Below are 17,282 nucleotides of genomic sequence, written 5' to 3'. Positions count from 1 at the left end.
GATCCTGGGGACAGAATGGCGGCCCAGCTCCCCGGGCACCTGGCCCCCGCCCCTCCCTCTCCATCTGCTCCCCTCTGCGCCCTGGGTCGAGGTTGCTGGGAGACGGTTGCCAGGTCGCCACTGTTTCCCGGGCAGAGGGATCACACCAGCTGGGAGGGCAGGTGAGAGGGACGGGCGGCCAGAAGCTGGGGCCCTGGCTGGGTGTGAGGGCTGGGCTTGCCTTCCCTCGCCCCCTGCCCGGCCACCACGGACGCTGTCGGTCCTCGGGGGATCCTGCCCAGCAGCAGACAGAGGGAGAGGAGGGCAGGGAAGGGTGCCCCTGCTCTGTGCAGAGCCCATGCCCCCAGGGCCCCGGCATGTGGGGCACCCACCCCAGGTCCGGGCCCAGAAGGGCGTGCCTCCTGGGAGTGTTGGCTCCTTGGGGCAGGCGCCTTCGCCAAGGACCAGGTCCGCCTGCCAGAACCGATGCTCACAAGGGCAGCCTCCAGACGCCCGTGGGGACCCCGGTCCCCGTGGTCAGCCCACCCCCGCCCAGGAGGCGCCAGCCTGGCAGACAATGTGAGCGCCTCCCTCGCACCCCACACCCTCGCGGGGCAGGACACCGACGCCCCCTCATCCCTCGGCCGTTTCCTGCAGGTGCACCCGGGCCTTCCGCTCACGTCGTCTCGGGGCTTCCCGCCGGTCTGCCTACCGGAGCAGGTACCGCGTTCACGTCACCGTCTCTGGTGGAGGTCGGTTTTCCCCGAGCCCCGCCCCCCGTTGTCCCAGTGCGATGTCGGGGGCCACACCCGCGCCCCAGCCTCTCCGGCCGGCGTAAAGCTCGTGTCTGTTTAGATTCTGTCCTTCGGAGACCGAGCGTCAGGCCAGGGCTTTGGGTCGCAGCCGATGCCGCAGCCGCTCCCACCCCCGGCCCGGCCACCCCCCCAGACCCCGCACCCAACGGGCTCACCCACGGCTCTCACTCATCTCTGTTCCTTTAACGACAAGAAGGAGAACTCAGGGCCTGATTCTTTGTGAAAATGATAAGCACGCGGTTAGAAGAGACACACAGAGGCCACCTGCCTCCTGCCCGCCCACGGCCACGGCCACGGCCAGCTCCCCGGGGCTCCGGCTTCTCTGCCCCCCAGGCCTGCACCGCAGAGGTGGTCGTCGGCTGGGCGGGTGGGCAGCCAACCCCTCGCCACCTCAGGTGCCTCTCATAACCTCGACGTCCCCGGCCAGCTGGCTCGCGGGACCCTGGCCTGGTCTGCACTGCCCACCCCCATCGTCCAGCCAGCCCCCCTTGAGCATTAACTGCAGCTGCCCCGCCCCCTTTGCCGGTGGGGAGCTGAGACGCAGACCAGGTCCGGCTGCGGGGCCTTTGCCCAGAGCCTGTCTCAGGACCCCCCGAGGGTCCGCCGGAGCCCAGCCTCTGGGTGCTGGCGTCCCGTCCCCACCACCCTCTCGCGGGACGTGACCTCCTGCTCCCGCGTTCACTCTGTGTCCTCCTTCCTGGCCGTGTCCTGGCCTGTGTGTCCGTGTCTAATTCCCACGCACTCCGTCCGGGACAGCGCCCAGCCCTCCTGGGGACTCCGTCCTGGGGGAGCGAGGCTGGGCCGCGGGCAGAGGGTCCCTCAGCCCCCAGAGCTGCGCACACGCCTGCCCTAAGTGGGATGGGGGCCTTGCCGGCGTTTCTCGGTGACCGTCCTCTTTGGGGGACACCGCGCCCTGGGTCCCGCCTGCTCCGGGCTGTGCCTGCCTTCCCACCGCTTGTGCCTTCAATCCACAGCGTCCCCGCCTCCCAACAGCCCCAAATTGGGAGGGGCCCGTTCCGGAACGGCTGAAACTGCCCTGAGACGTTCCCGAGTTGGTCACGGGCCCCTCCTGGGCAGCAGCACCTGCTGCAGGGCCCCCCTCAGACACAGGGCGCCTCCATCCCGGCCGGGGGGCCCTCCCGACCAGAGGCCTGATGGCCACCCTCCTCCTTGCAGGCGGCATGCAGGCCAGAGAGACAATCTCTACAAGGAAGGCCTCACCAAGGGCAGACAGAATGCAGAGACCACGCTGGCCCTGAGGGGCACCAGGCCCCACAGTCACCATGGAAACAAGAGCCAGTCACATGGGGGATCCCAAGCCCAAGACCCCAGGAAGCGCGCTGTCGCCTACAGGGTGGGCCTGACCCTCGGCCAGCCACGGGGATCAAGGCCACGGGGACCAAGGCCACGGTCGAGGAAGGGGCTGGGGACAGCGCCTTCTCAGCGGTGCCCCCACCTCACCGTCCCCACACCCGCAGCCCACAGCCACGGCCGCTTCAGCCACGGCCGAGGACGCCGGGCACTGCCCCCTTGGACCCGGGTCAGCGCCAAGAGAGGCAAGCAGTCAAGGATCAAAGGTGTCTGGCGGAGCCGCCCCCGGGAGCCAGGTGAATGCAGCCCTGGGAGGGCCCCCCTGGGGCCTGGCACCCCATTCCAGGGACGGGGTTCTAATCGGGGACCACACACAGCCATGCCCTGGGAGGGGCCAGCAGAGCCAGGGTCTGAACAGGCACAGGGAGGGGACACTCGCCCCCAAGAGTCTGGCAGGCACTCTGCCGCCCCAGCCCCTGCCCAGGGAAGGCAGCCCATCACCCCTGCCTGGCAGGAGTCACCCATGACATCATGATGGACATTGTGACCCCTGCCCTCCTGGGCATGTCCCTGTGCCACGTCTGCCCCAGTGCAGCCTCCACCCTCGCCCCTCACCTGCCCCCAGCTCTGCCCTGTTGGTGAGGAGGGACCTGCCACCCCAAGGCTGACCCGAGGGTGGTGACCAGCCCTCTCTCCTAGAAGGCACGATGGGCCCAGGCCACTGGGCAGGCCTGTGCCTGGGAGGAGACGTGCCCGGATGGGCTGGGGGGGCTGCCCAGGAGCTGCCAGACAAGGGCAGGACTGGACCTGGCCAGGTTCTGAGTGGGCACCCCCCATGTGCAGGCTGGGCCCATGAGAGACCAATGGGGAGCAGCCACGTGGACGGGGCCCTGAGTCCGCTGAGCCAGCCGGACCAGGATGCAGGTGGGCCCGGTCGGGGCTGGGAGGGCCGGGGAAGCCTCCGCCGGCCAGAGCCTCTGACCGCCCACCTGTCCACAGACCCTCCGGAGGACACGGGCGCTGCCAAGCCCCGGGCCGCCCTCCTGGAGAGGCACCTGCTGGGCGGGGAGAAGCAGCCACCCAGCACGGGGAGTGGCCCCTTCTTCTACATCGGAGGCACCAACGGGGTGGCCATGTGAGTGGGGCCCCCGGCGGGGCCCAGCCCCACCGCCCCCAGGGCCCAGTCCAGCCTGGGCTCTGCCTCTGAGGTCCCCTGGTCCCCTCCCTGGCAAGCCCATCCCCCCAGGTCCTAAGGCCCCAGCGTCAGGTCTGCCCCGGGCCCCACAGAATCAGCTCCTACTGCAAGAGCAAGGGCTGGCAGCGCATCCAGGACAGCCAGCGCGAGGACTACAAGCTCAAGTGGTGCGAGGTCAAGTGTCGAGACAGCTACCTCCACTTCCGAGAAGGTAGTGGGAGGGGCGGGGCTCGGGGCGTGTAGCCGGCAAGGACCCCCGGGCCAGGCCTGGGAGCGTGGCTGCCCCTCCGGCTGGGGCCCTGCGGCCGTCCCCCGTGTGCTGCCCAGGGCTTTGTCGTGCCAGGTGAGCAGCTGCTGTACCAGCTCCCCAACAACAAACTGCTCACCACCAAGATCGGGCTCCTCAACGCCCTCAGGGAGTACGCCAGGGTCATCAACAGGGTCAACAGGACATCGCCGTGCCCACAGGCCAAGTACGCCGCCCTGGCTCCCCACCATCACTGGGCACCCCGCACCGGCCCCCCATGCACCCACCCATCCTGCCACCCATCCCACCAACCCACCCGTCCTCAGCGGCACACCCGCCCACCTGACATGTCAGTCAATCTCTGGTCCTGACCACCCTCCGTTCTGTCCACCACCTACAGCCATCCACCCACCCACCCTCCCACCACGCACTCACCCATCTGTCTCCACCCAAACACCTGCCACCCAGTACAGCCCCCCAGAGTCCACTCACAGCACCCAGCACAGAGCCACCCACTGGTGCCCCTCGTTTAGTCATCCATCGCCCACCACACCTGTGCCATCCCGTCCCCGAACCCGTCCCCACAGCCCCTCTACCCTCGCTGTCCGCTGCCCCTTCACCCAGCACTGGCCCTGGCCACACACTCATCCACTCACTGCCCAACAACTTACATGTCTGCCCACCCACCCAGCCACTGTCCACCTTCCACCAGGCAGGCAGCCCACCCACCTGGTCACCACGACACCATCTTTACATCCACACATCCAGTTGTCCACCTCCCATGCCAGTCAGCACCTCTCACCTGTCCCTCTCCAGGCATGTCACCCACCGAGCCACCTGTCCGTCCATCCACCTACTTCCATCCCAGACCCACTTACCCAACCACCACCCACCCACCCACTCCAAAGCCTCCACCCATTGCCCGCCTCTCCAGACCCACACCCACCCGTCCATCCTCCACACACTCCTCAGTGGACACTCAGGCCAGGCCCTGTGTCCCCCTGGGGTGCAGATCTGGAAGGGACCCCACACCCGCTCTGGAGGAGCCCCCACGGACCAGCCCAGGACCCCTCGAGTCACAAAGGTAGACACACTCAGCCCAGCTGGGGGTCCATTCTGCCCTGACTTGGAGGATGGCCTGGTGTGAGGTGACAGAGAGCTAAGGGCACCCCAGGCCAGCGGACGATGCTCAGGAATCCATGCTCGCTGCGTTCGGGCACTGTCCTTCCCCGGGGGCACTGACCGCTCTGAACTGGCCACTCACAAGTGCCTGAGCCACGCAGGTAGCAGACGGCCTCGCGGAGGAAGAGTGGGGAGTGGAGAGGGGCGGGGTAGCGGCAGCCTGTGAGGCCAGGTGTGCCAGGATCCAGCCAGGAGCTCCGGCAGGGAACAGAGGGTGCGAAGGCTGCAGAGGGAAAGGGTGGAGACGGGGTGCCTGGAGCCCAGCCCTAACCCTTGCAGGAGGGAGACAGCGCTAGTATGCCCCCACCTCCCTGCTCCCCAGGATTCTGAAAATGGAAGAATTTTTCCCAGAGACCTACCGTCTGGACATCAGGGATGAGAGAGAGACATTCTTCAGCCTCTTTGATGGTGAGAGGCAGCTGGACCGGGCCTGCTGGGGGAGGCGGGTTCCGGGCCGGACCAAGGTTGGGGTGTGATTAGGCAGGACCAGGGCCCGGGTGGTCCCGGTGGGGGCGTGACCCAGGAGGGAAGAGTGGAGCCCGGTGGGCGGGGCCATGGGGGTGGGCGTGGTCAGAACCTTGGTTGGGCGGCGGCGGCGGGGAGGGGCGGGGCCAGGCGCTTGGGCGGGGGCTGAGGGGCGTGGCTAAGGGGAGCCAGGTGCTTGGGCGGGGCTAAGGGGCGGGGTCAGGTGCTTGGGCGGGGCTGAGGGCGGGGCTAGGGGCGGGGCTAAGGGGCGGCGGGGACTCGCGCTCTCTCCGCAGAAACCCAGACGTGGATCTGCAAGCCCACCGCTTCCAACCAGGGCAAAGGCATCTTCCTGCTCAGGAGCCAGCAGGACGTGGCCACGCTGCAGGCCAAGGTCCGGAGCCTGGAGGACGACCCCGTCTACCGCCGGATGCCCTTCCGGACGCCGCAGGCCCGGGTGGCGCAGAGGTGTGGGGCGCCCGCGGGGGTGGCGCTGACCCTGGGTCCGGGCTCGTGGGGGTCCCCGGCCCATCGGGGAGTCCCTGGCCGCGCAAGGCTGCCGGGCCGCCAGCGAGGACCCCGAGTGGCCAGCGGAGCGGGAGGCGTCACATCCAGTCGGGGTGTCCGGGCCGGAGCTGCGCCCCTGGGACAGCGGCTCCTGCCGTGGGGGTGGGGCGGGGCGGGCCGGGTCAGTGTGTCTCCTGCCTGGGCACTGCCCCTCGGTCCTGCAGGAAGCCCGCCGGGGCAGCCACAGCCTCAGGCGGGCAGCCAGAGCTGCCTGTCCCGCCCTCCATCCCGCTGCCTCTGGACAGGGTCCAGACCCCAGGCTCAGGCTGGGCGGCACAGTCTCACCCCAAAGGTCCCTGGAACTCCCCACAGCCCTGTCTCGGCCGCTGTCCGCCACCTCCTCTCCCAGTGGCCGTCCCAGGCGCTTTAGCTCTGCAGGTCCCTCCACCTGGGGTGCCCCTCCCGCCTCTCCAGTCCACTCACCCTTCATGGCCCAATGTCAGCCCTCCCTCCTCCTCCAGGCGGTCCTCCCTGCCCAGGGGCCTGGTCTGCTCCCACCCGCCAGGCTCCTCGTGAGAGCTGCAGCCTGAGCACCCAGACACCCAGGGGGCGGAGATCCAGCGAGCCTCCAAGCTGTACCGACCGACCAGTACCCAGCCAGAGGAGGGAGCCCACAGGCCGCCCCGGGCCAGACGGTGGGGTCCTGAGGAACAGGTCCAGGCTGGCCCTGTGCTCAGCCCGCACCTGCCCCCCAGGTACATCGAGAACCCGCTGCTGCTGGACGGGAAGAAGTTCGACGTGCGCTCCTACCTGCTCATCGCCTGCGCCATGCCCTACATGGTCTTCTTCGGCCACGGCTACGCGCGCCTCACCCTCAGCCTCTACGACCCCGAGTCCCAAGACCTCAGCGGCCACCTGACCAACCAGGTGAGGGTCCTCCCGGCAGCCCTGGGACGAGATCACGGCTCAGAAGCAGAGAGGAGAGGCCAGTGCAGACCTGGCTCAGACCCAGAGCTGGCCCAGCCCCGAGGGAGCCTGGGCGGGCCCTGCCTGCTGTTGGCATCACCTCTCACCCTCGGCCACCGCAGGGCATCTGGCGATGTGACCGAGAGCCCTGCACCCACCCACTGCAGCCTGGCTCCCGCTGGATGAGGTGTGGGGAGGGCAGGAGCCGGGGAGGGGGTCTCCGTGAAGACCTCAAGGAGAGGCCAGAGGTCTCCGTGGAAGGGTTGCAACGGGGAGTCGAGGCTGAGCCCTCCGTGAGGATCGGTGGGGACTTGGGGGCCGAGGAGGTCTCCATGGAAGAAGGTGTTGGGGAGGGTCTCAGCCCCAGGGTTGCCGCAGGATGTCCAGGCGGGCAGGGCCTCTGGGGGCTCCGGGGAGATGGCCTCCAGGCGCCACACCCTTCCCCCCAGTTCATGCAGAAGAAGAGCCCCCTGTACGTGCTCCTGAAGGAGAACACGGTGTGGAGCATGGAGCAGCTCAACCGGCACATCAACGACAAGTTCAGCAAGACCAAGGGCCTCCCCCGAGACTGGGTCTTCACCACCTTCACGGTCCGTGAGCGCCTCACCCCACCCCACGGGGGGAAGGGTCACGACCCCGTAGGGGTGTGAGGGTGGGCAGTGTCCCCTCAGTACTGGAGGGGGCGGGGGTGCGTCTGTACGAGGGAGCGTGTCTCTCCGTGTGCCACTGGGCGGCGGAAGCCGGCCACCGAGGCATCTAGGCTCTCTCTCCCCCTCGCAATAGCTCACGTTCCCACCTCCACATCCTTGCAACTTTCCCTTTAAAAAAGAAAGAAAAGTGGCTGTGACGTGGTATCTCGTGGGTCTGATCTGCGTTTCACTAATGATCATGACGTTGAATCTCTTTTCGTGGGTTTGTTGGCCGCCTGGTGTCTGCTTGAGAAAACTCTCTGTTCCGACCCTCCGTCCTTCCTTGTTCAGCTCTTCATGCTCCGGTTGCTGAACCCGATCAGACAGGTGATCTGCAGCCATGTCCTCCCGTTCTGAGTTCTTTTTTCACTTTCTTAATGACGTCCTTTTCTGAACAAAAGTTTTAGATTTTGAATGAAGTGCAATTGATCCATCTTTGGTCATTCGTGCTTTTGAGGTCATATCTAAGAATCCATTGCCAAGTCCAAGCCTGGAAAGATTTATACATATGTTTTCTTTTACAAGTTTAAAGAAATAAATAAATATTTCAGAGAGGAAGGGGGAGAGAGAGAGAGAGAGAGAGAGAGAGAGAGAGAGAGAGAGAGAGACATCAATGGTGAGAATCTGCAATCCGCTGCCTCCTGCATGCCCCCCCTAGGGATTGAGTTCGAAACCCGGGCATGTGCGCTGACAGGGAATGGAACCGTGACCTCTTGGCTCATAGGTGGATCGTCAACCACGGAGCCACACGGGCCAGGCGAAGGACATACTTGGTATGACTCCGGCCCTTTAAACAAGTATCGGAACTTGTTTTGTGTCCTGGGGGACGTGCCGTGGGCACCTGAGAAGCACGTGGCTGCTCTCGGGCGGAGGCTCTGCAGATGTGTCCGGTCTCGATTTATATTGTTGTCCAAGACTTCTCTGAACCTGTTGATCTTGTCCACCTGCCTGTCCACCCGGGAAGTGGGGTGTTGAGGTCTCCAACGGTTGCTGTTGAATTGTCTGTGTCCCTGCAATGCTACTGGCTTTTACCGTATGTATTCTGAGGCTCCTGATGTGTCATTATAAAATGTACTTTTCCCCTTACTATCCTCAACTTTTCTCTTAAAATCAGCTTGCTGTTAGAATAGTCATTCCAGCTCCTTTTGGCTGCTGTTGGTATGACATCTCTTTTCCCACCTTTTTACTTTCAACCTATCTGTGTCTTTGATCCGAAGTCTCGTGGACAGTGTATCTGAAGGGGCTGTTATGCATTTGGCCAGTCCCTGTCTTTTATTTGGAAAGTGTGACTTACATTCAACACAGTTACTGTGAAGGTAGGGTTCACACCTGCTATTTTGCTCTGTATCTTTTTTGCTTTTCAATTCTTCTGTGTGACACAGATATGTACAGGGTGTCCCAAAAAAAATGTATACACACTTTAACAGCGGATAGCTCAATTTTGAAACCGGAATGTATTCTAATAAACACCACCTTTATAATTACTCAGTGTGTCCGTAAAAAATACTTTTGGGACACCCTATATTTTGTAATGTAGCATTTCTAGAGTAAATTCTTTTGCCATCAACACTAATAAAAGAGAAAAATGGTAATTGGCGTACGGCGATACCCTTTTCATTGGCTAATCAGGTCTATATGCAAATTAACTGCCAACTAAGATTGGCAGTTAACTGCCAACAAGATGGCGGTTAATTTGCATATGTAGGCACAATGCAGGGAGGCGAAAGGGAAAGCAGGAAGAAGCCCCCTGCCACTGACAGTGATCGGAAACCCAGGGGGGAGCTAAGAGCTGGGGGGCAGGGCAAAGGCGGCCCTGGGGCCTTGATCGGAGAATCAGGCGCCTTTGCCGCCCTGGCCAGTGATAGCAGGAAGTAGGGGTGGAGCCAGCGATGGGAGCTGGGCAAGGTCGAAGCTGGCAGTCCCAGGAGCTAGGGGTCCCTTGCCTGGGCCTAAAGCGAAGCCCACGATCGTGGGGCCGCTGCAGCTGTGGGTCCCTGCTGCCTGAGCCGGACGCCTAGGCCAAAGGCGTTAGGCCTGGGCAGGGGCGGAGCCTGCGATTGGAGGGTGATGGGGGTCAACGCCTGAGGGCTCCCAGTATGTGAGAGGGGGCAGGCTGGGCTGAGGGGCAGTCCCCCCGACACACACCCAGTGCACGAATTTCGTGCACCGGGCCCCTAGTATATATATATTTAAATAATTCTTTATTGTTGAAAGTGTTACATATGTCCCCCTTTTCCCCTCATTGACCCCCTCCAGCCCGCCCCCTATATATATATTTTAAATATCTGTATTGATTTCAAAGAGGAAGGGAGAGGGAGAGAGAGATAGAAACGTCAATGATGAGAGAGAATCATTGCTCGGCTGCCTCCTGCACCCCCCACACTGGGGATCGAGCCCGCAACCCAGGCAGGTGCCCTGGATCGGAATCGAACCCGGGACCCTTCAGCCCGCAGGCCGACGCTCTATCCACTGAGCTAAAGTGGCTAGGTCCCTCACACTGGATCACCTCATGGACTCGCTTCGGACAACCCGTATCTACTGCTAAGCCCCTCTGTGGACTGTAAATGTCAGTTGTTAAACTTTTCGCCTCCAGAATTTATACTAGGTTCCCTTTGACACTTTCTGTCTCTTCCTTGATAGTCTCTATTCTCACATGTTCCTAGCATTCTTTCCAAGTGAGGTCTCCCAGGGGGCCCCAGACCGGACACAACCAATAGCTACCGGTCTTGGCCGGCCAGGCCCAGTCTGCTATCTCCTGCGAGGTGCTGGCTTTTGTCGTTTCTGCGCGGAGCTGGGCGGGGGGCAGATCTGACCAGGACCTGACGTGCACAAAGCTCAGTCACCAGAATGCAAGACTTTGCTCCTCAAGTTGCTGCAAGCCTTTCGACAAAGTGCATTCTGACCATTTTTCCAGGTTTGTTTCTTGTTGTTGTTGTTTGGGGGGAGAGGGGGCAGGTGCTGCGTTTATGGAGTGGCCGGCTCTCAGATGTCCTTCCTCTGACATTTTCACTCATGTTCTCGTCTCTTGATCCCACTCCAGCGAGGCGTCTCCCTGCTGTGCCCCTGGAACACTCATCAAGGTCACAGTGACCTTCGCGTTGCCAAACCCAGGGGTCAGATCCCAGCCCTCTGGACAGAGCTGCTCACTCCCTGCGCCTTTCCGTGGCTCGAGGGCCGTGTCCCCTCCGCCTGGCCGCTGTGCTGGCCTCTCGCCTCCCAGCCTCTGCTCCCTGGAGGCCCCGGGCTCAGCAGACGCCCTGCCCTTTGCCTACACCCACTGGTGTTGAGTCTCCGGCTTCAGATCCCGCCTGTAAGCCGGGTCCCGTCTCACCATCTGGCCCTCACCTCTGTCCTGAACCTGAGCCTCCCTCCAGGCCCGTCAGCACTGGGTCTGCAGCTCATGGACACCACCCCCCCGTCCCCCCCCCGCCTCCATGGTCCCCCCGCCCCTGCTCAGTTGATGGGGGCTCCATCCTCCCAGGGATAACCCTTCTCCCCGTTTTTCACAGCTCACGCGTCCTTCACCAGCCACTTGGCCGGGCTCTCCCTCAAAATATATTCAGAACCCATCCCACCACCTCTAGCCCCTCAGTCTCTCTGGGCACAGCAGGGGGAGGGCCCTGCGAGGGCCTGGGCCACAGGTGCCCCTCCTCGGCTCCACCCCCAGCAGCTCTGATCTGAGGGGAAAGTCAAGGTCCTTCCCAGGCCCCCATGGGGTACGGCCGCCATCAGGTCTCCTGCACCCCCCGCCCCGCCCGCCCCCACAGCACCACCTTCCCGTCTTCAGTCCTGGTCACTCTCCTCCAGGAGGCCCCCAGACCACACCTCTTTTTACACCCAGAAAGCCACACACCCCCACCCCGCCCTAGAGGGATTGGCTCAGTGGGTAGAGCGTCGGCCTGCAGACCGAAGGGTCCCGGGTTCGATTCCGGTCAGGTGCACATACCTTGGTTGCAGGCTCCTCCCTGGCCCGGGCCCTGGTCAGGGCTTGTGCAGGAGGCAACCAATCACATCGATGTTTCTCTTTGCCATTCCCACGCTCTCCCACTTTCCCTAAAAATCACTGGAAAATACCCCCAGGCGAGGATTAACCACCACAAAAAGCCACCCCAGAACTCTCATCTCCACTCTCTTAGCCGCATTTTCTCCGTCAGCATTGATTGCTCAACCTACTGTGCCAAGTGTACGATGGTCTACGGGTCACATGTGTTGTCTCTCCCGCCGTGAGGGATCTGTCCAGGGCAGACACTCCTGTGCCCTGCACCCGCCACACGGCCAGAGCTCCACACGTCTGCTGAATGAATAAAACCAGAGTGACTGAGTTTCTGGCTGTAAGAGTGCGAACATGAGGGCAGGCAGGGGTGGCTCTGCAGGTGAGGGCACAGGTGGACTTCGAGGGGAGGCCCCATTAGGACTGCAGGCGAGGGGTGTGGTCATGGCTGTGGGGCCTGGGAGTGTCATCAGTGCCGACAGTGACAGCGGCCGCCCTGCCTGCCCCCCCCCCCCCCCACAGAAGCAGATGCAGCAGATCATGGCCCACTGCTTCCTGGCTGTCAAGTCCAAGCTCGAGTGCAAGCTGGGCTACTTCGACCTCATTGGCTGTGACTTCTTGATCGATGACAACTTCAAGGTGCCGTTGGGGCATCCCAGGGCAGTGGGGCCTGGCAGGCAGGTGCAGGGCGAGGGGCATCTATGCCCAGCCTGACCACCAGACGGGCCCTGGGGTGGACCCTGCAGTCCGACCTCCCCGAGCCCCGCGAGGTGGGGGTGGGGGGTTCCATCAGGTTTCGCTCCCCCTGCAGCGGGGCAGCCTCCAAGGCCAGATCCTTAGAGTCTCAGCCCCTTGGGCAGATACGGGGGGTGAGGCCACCTGCCCCCGGTCACCTGGCTTACCAGGGGCCAGGGCCTCAGGCTCCCGCAGGCCAAGCGGCAGGTGGGGCAGGATGCTGACCCATGTTGTGCCCAGGTGTGGCTGCTAGAGATGAACTCCAACCCCGCCCTGCACACCAACTGCGAGGTCCTGAAGGAGGTGATTCCTCGCGTGGTCATGGAGACCCTGGGTGAGGCCCTGCCCAGGCCCGAAACCCTCCAGCCGCCCACGCCATTGCCTGCCCCATCCCACCTTCTGCCCACGCTCAGATGCCCACACACCCAGCTCTCCCACATCCCAGGCGCCTGCGCGTCCCCGTCCCCAAGGAAACCCTGCCCCCACCCCCCCAACCCCCACTCCCAGGCAGTGCCGCCCACCCCCGCCCCACCGGGGCCCCTCCCCCTCCCCCACCTCCTCCTCTGTCCCCAAAACCTGTACCCCAGCCCCGCAAAGGTGACGCGCGAGAGATCGGGTTCCTGCCCCCCAATGCCCCCCGCTCCCCCCAGACCTGGCGCTGGAGACCTTCCGGAAGAGCCTGTGCGGCCAGCGGATGCGGCCCCTGCTCTCGCAGCGCCGTTTCGTGCTGCTGCACAGCGGGGAGGCGGACGTCTGGCCGCGCCTGGGGAACTGCCGCCACCACCCGCGCCCGCCGGCAGCCAGCGGGGCCGCCTCCCCCGCGCCCCCGCTCCGCGCGGAGAACCGGCCGGGCGCGCGCAGGCCGGGGGCGCCCCACTCCGCGCAGGAGCGCGTCCGGCCCCGCGCCCTCGGCCCCGACAGCGCACGGGACGGGGAGCCCGAGGCCGGGGTCACCGAGCCGCCGCGAGCCGACAGCGGGGACCCCTCGCGGGAGCCCTCCCCGGCGCGGGCGGACGAGGACGGGCCGGAGCGCAAGCCCGAGGACCACCGCGAGGACCACCGCGGCTCCTAGCGGCTCCTAGCGGCTCCTAGCGGCTCCTAGCGGCTCCTAGCGGCTCCTAGCGGCTCCTAGCGGCTCCTAGCGGCTCCTAGCGGCCCGCCGCCCGGAGACCTATAAAGGCTACTTTGTTACAGCCCGGCTCCGAGCGGATCCCGCGCCCTGGGGCTCCCCCAGACCCAGGCCCTTCCCCTGCCCCCCCCCCCTCCTCCACCTCCAGGCTGGGACCTGCCCTCGGGGCGCGCAGGGCGGAGGGATGGGGGTCTGTCCTGCTGGAAGGGGCGGGGCCCCCACATCCCTGCTCTGCGCCTCCCGGGAGGCCACGCCCCTTCCATCACCGCGTCCCTCACTCCCCAGCCGTCTGCTTGGCTGTGGTCCCTGGAAAGGGGGTCCCCTGGATCCCCCAGAAGGCTCCCTCCGCCCCGGGCCCTGCGCTCCCGCCACCAGCCGCCCTGACTTCCAGGAGGTGAGGCCGTGTGCGGGGCCCGGGATCCAGGCAGGACCGCGCCCCGAAGGACGGATGTGGGGGCCAATGGTGGGCCCACCCTCGCCACTGCCTGAGCCTTGGCGTTTCCCAGGGGCCCAGCCCCAAGGTTTCGGGGGCCTCGGGGCCTCTGGGGTGTCCTAGCACCTGACCACGGAGCGTCCAGGGCCAGCCACCCCACACCCAGCCCAGTCCGAACCCCGGGGTCCCGACAGCTGGCCCCAGGCCCGCCCCTGCTTGCAGCCCTCCCCCTGCACACCCTCCCAGCGGGGACCCTCACATGCCTGCCCACCCCTCCGAGTGGGCGCGCTGACAGCACCCCCAAGTCACACACACTCCGGACCGCCCCCCACTGCTGACCTGGAATCCAGCCCACCGCCCGTGGCCTCAGGCATGTGGGAGGGGCTGCGGGCCCCCTTCTGCGCTGGGCATGGGAGCTCTGGCCACAAGCAGGACACCCCTGGCCCCCCACCAGGCTCTGGCTCCAAGCGGCCGTGCGCCCCTGGCCCCCCCACACCCCGGGGGCAGGCAGCTGCATTCCTGGGAGTGCGTCGGCCCTGGCACCACCAGAGGGCGCCGTGCACCGCTGTCTCCGGGGCCCGGAGGGAGCAGCCCCGGAGCCGGAGAGGAAGGAGGAGCTGGGACTCAGAGGTAGTGCCCCCCTCCCAAACCCGGGGCCTCAGAGCTGGGGAGGAGGGGGGGCAGGGCCAGGGTCCAACTGTCACTCACTCACAGCCCGCCCGGCTCTGCACCTGCTGCCCCCATCCTGCCGCCAGGGCTTAGACCAGGGACTGCGAACCTCTGAGCCCGGCGTGCCCGCATTTTGAAAAACCCTAACTTCACTCTGGGGCCATGTCACACGTAGAAATTTTTTGATCTTTGCAACCATAGTAAAACAAAGACGTATATTTTTGAAATTTATTTTATATATTTAAATGCCATTTAACAAAGAAAAATCAACCCAAAAAAATGAGTTCGCGTGTCACCTCTGACACCCTGTCATAGGGTCGCCGTAACTGGCTTAGAGTGTGGGGTGCCCAGGCCAGAGTCTGGCAGCACCCACTTGTCCCTGTGTAACCAGGAGCCCTGAGTCCCCTCCAGCGTGTCTAGGGGTCCCTCCAGGAAGGGCCACGCTGAGGGCCTGCCTGCCCTGCCGCCCAGCCAGCTCTGTGCCCGAGCCTGGGGTGAAGGCCAGCGTCCATCAGATGACCGTGGGTCCCGCCATGTGACCAGATGTGCACGCTGGCAGAGCAGCTTGCCCTAACCCATCAGAGCCCCATCCCTGGGGTCCCCCAAGGCCTGGGCCACCTGCTACTCTTCGTCCCTGGGGTCCCCGAGGGCTTGAATGTCCAGTGAGGCTTCCCAGAGCCTCTGCGGCTTGTTCACCCCAGAGGCGATGCCCACCAGCCCCCCAGCCCCCCAGCCCACACTCGGGACCTGAGGACCAGGGAGAGGTGGGCAGGAGATGGAGCTTCGGGTGCTGTGGGCCGTGGGCACCTGGGCATCTGCAGACAGGAGGTGCCCTCCCAATATGCCAACAGCACGGTGGGCGGCAAGCGCAGCACAGGTGGCCGGGACCTGCAGGGGGGAGTGGCACCCGAGTGCCCAGGACGGGGCTGCCCAGCACTGCACCGCCCAGTGTGTGGCCCAATGGAAACGCTGTCTGTCTACCCCCGCTCCCCTCCCTCACCCTCACACCCCCATGCCCTAGGCACCCCCCACGCTGTCTCTGTCCTCCTCCTCCATCTCCCTGGCCCCTCCAGGGGCCCTGCTGGTGGTTGGGGAACTCAAGCCACGCCTTCCATCTGCAGAACGTTAGTGGGGGTCAAGCTGCCCTCAGCTCCGACCCAGGCACCACCCAGGGACACCACCAACCCTGTAGCTTCCATCTTGAGGGCTGCCCATCGCCCTGGCACCCACTGGACATCCCTCAGCCCCTGGCAGACGGGAACCGGGTCTAGCAGCCTGGGTTTGTTTCCGCCAGAGCCAGGGACCCCGGACTCCACAGCCACCCCCTGCCCTCGGCCCTGGAGTGTGTCTCTGAGAAGCAGGTGCCCCCGCCCTGGCCTGGGTGCCAGTCTCCAGGAGGCACCTCCACCCCTGACGCTTCCTGGGAAGATGAGGTGTGGGGGGGGCGCAGAGGTGTCGGCCTCTCTTCCCCACTCCCCCCCCCTCGCCCCGCCGCAGGCAGAGCCACTTAGAGGGAGCGGTCCACAGCCATGGAAACCACCACAGGGGCCCGGCCGGCGGGGCTCAGGGGTTGAGCATGGACCTAGGAACCAGGAGGTCTCGGTTCGATTCCCAGTCAGGCCACCTGCCGGGTTGCGGGCTCGATCCCCAGTGGGGACAGATAAGGGTCACCTGATCAATGATTCTCCCTCCTCATCAATGTTTCTCTCCCTCTCCCTTCCTCTCACCCTAGAGACGGAGCCCACAGCCCGGGCAATAAAAATAGATATAAAGTGCTCTAGCCGGTTTGGCTCAGCGGATAGAGCGTCAAGGGTCCTGGGTTCGATTCCGGTCAAGGGCATGTACCTTGGTTGTGGGCACATCCCCAGTGGGAGATGTGCAGGAGGCAGCTGATCGATGTTTCTCTCTCATCGATGTTTCTAGCTCTCTGTCCCTCTCCCTTCCTCTGTAAGAATCAATGATGTGAGATATATATGAAGAGAGAAACGGAACTCAGCCCGGTGTGCTCCCCAGGGCTCAGGACACCCGGGTGGGGGTGTGGGCACAGGACTGTTGACCCAGGTTCTGATCAAGGGTCTTGAGCGGCCAGGCCTGACCTTGCGGGCCCCCATCGCAGCCCCTGGGGTCAGCCAGGGGCCTGGGCACGTTAGGGGCACAAACAGAATTCTGGGGACCAGCTGCGGTTCTGGGAAACATTACTCATCTCTGTGAACCGCGATAGCCCGGTTCTGCTGAAAGAAAGCACATTCTGACCCGCTGGGAACTGTACGCCCCCACCCACCCCGACACACACACCCGGGAGCCAGCCTTGGAGGGCGGCCGACCCGCCTAAGACCTTGGGAAGATGAACACGCTTCTCGCCCAAACAATGGCGTCCCACCCGGCCCGCATAGCCTACTTCCCGCCCGTGATTCCTGCTCCCGTGTAATCCTTGTCTTGCCCTGTATAAGCAGCTGGCTTACGGGGGCGACAGAGCAGATGTCTGTGGGGAACCCGTGCTCCCCCTGCCGCCGGGGAGACTGGAATAAACTCTCAATAGGATTCTCTGCTGAACGGACTCAGGGAGCGACAGGCGCCGGGTCCCCTTGGCTGTGCGGCTTCAGACAGCCCCTCGTCCGGTTCTGTCTGGGACTGACCGCTCCCGCCCCCACTGAGGGTTCTGTGCCTGGGCCTCCCACACTGGCCAGTCCCGGCCTCGCGGGAAGCAGGGCCTTCTCCAGCGGGGAGGCAGGTGCGGGGAGGGAGCCGCTGTGGCCGGAAGCACTTCTGAGAACAGTGGCCTCAGGTCTCTCATCTGAGACAGCTCCAGGTGGGGCGGGGCTGTGGTTTCCCGGACACCTGAGGCTGCTCCTGCGGCAGGGTTCCCAGGGGGGCCGCCTCTCCTGGGGTCCCTCCTGGGCTTGGTAGCCCTGGGGGTCAGGCCGGGAGACCAGCTCTGCAGGTGGGCTCACACCCCCGTGGAGGAGGCT

The 17,282-nt window shown here is 64.5% G+C and overlaps 1 protein-coding gene across 1 annotated transcript in view; it reads left to right on the top strand.

Moving 5' to 3' along the window:
* The window catches only part of TTLL10 (tubulin tyrosine ligase like 10), a 44,393-nt gene extending 31,239 nt beyond the window's left edge, over positions 1-13,154 (top strand). The window contains exons 3-16 of the mRNA XM_059686262.1: positions 637-731; positions 1,971-2,401; positions 2,949-3,029; positions 3,105-3,240; positions 3,393-3,511; positions 3,644-3,773; positions 4,560-4,631; positions 5,052-5,137; positions 5,491-5,662; positions 6,457-6,628; positions 7,117-7,257; positions 11,870-11,986; positions 12,323-12,416; positions 12,733-13,154. Coding sequence (XP_059542245.1) covers positions 2,969-3,029; positions 3,105-3,240; positions 3,393-3,511; positions 3,644-3,773; positions 4,560-4,631; positions 5,052-5,137; positions 5,491-5,662; positions 6,457-6,628; positions 7,117-7,257; positions 11,870-11,986; positions 12,323-12,416; positions 12,733-13,154 — 1,722 coding nt within the window. The 5' untranslated portion in view covers positions 637-731; positions 1,971-2,401; positions 2,949-2,968. The remainder of the gene's footprint in view (positions 1-636; positions 732-1,970; positions 2,402-2,948; positions 3,030-3,104; positions 3,241-3,392; positions 3,512-3,643; positions 3,774-4,559; positions 4,632-5,051; positions 5,138-5,490; positions 5,663-6,456; positions 6,629-7,116; positions 7,258-11,869; positions 11,987-12,322; positions 12,417-12,732) is intronic.
* Positions 13,155-17,282: the final 4,128 nt, after the last annotated feature.

Source organism: Myotis daubentonii, chromosome 3, assembly GCF_963259705.1.
Source record: "Myotis daubentonii chromosome 3, mMyoDau2.1, whole genome shotgun sequence".
In the NCBI taxonomy this organism is placed as follows: domain Eukaryota; kingdom Metazoa; phylum Chordata; class Mammalia; order Chiroptera; family Vespertilionidae; genus Myotis; species Myotis daubentonii.
Note: the sequence above shows the minus strand (reverse complement) of the source record. Positions and strands in the feature narration are given on the sequence as shown.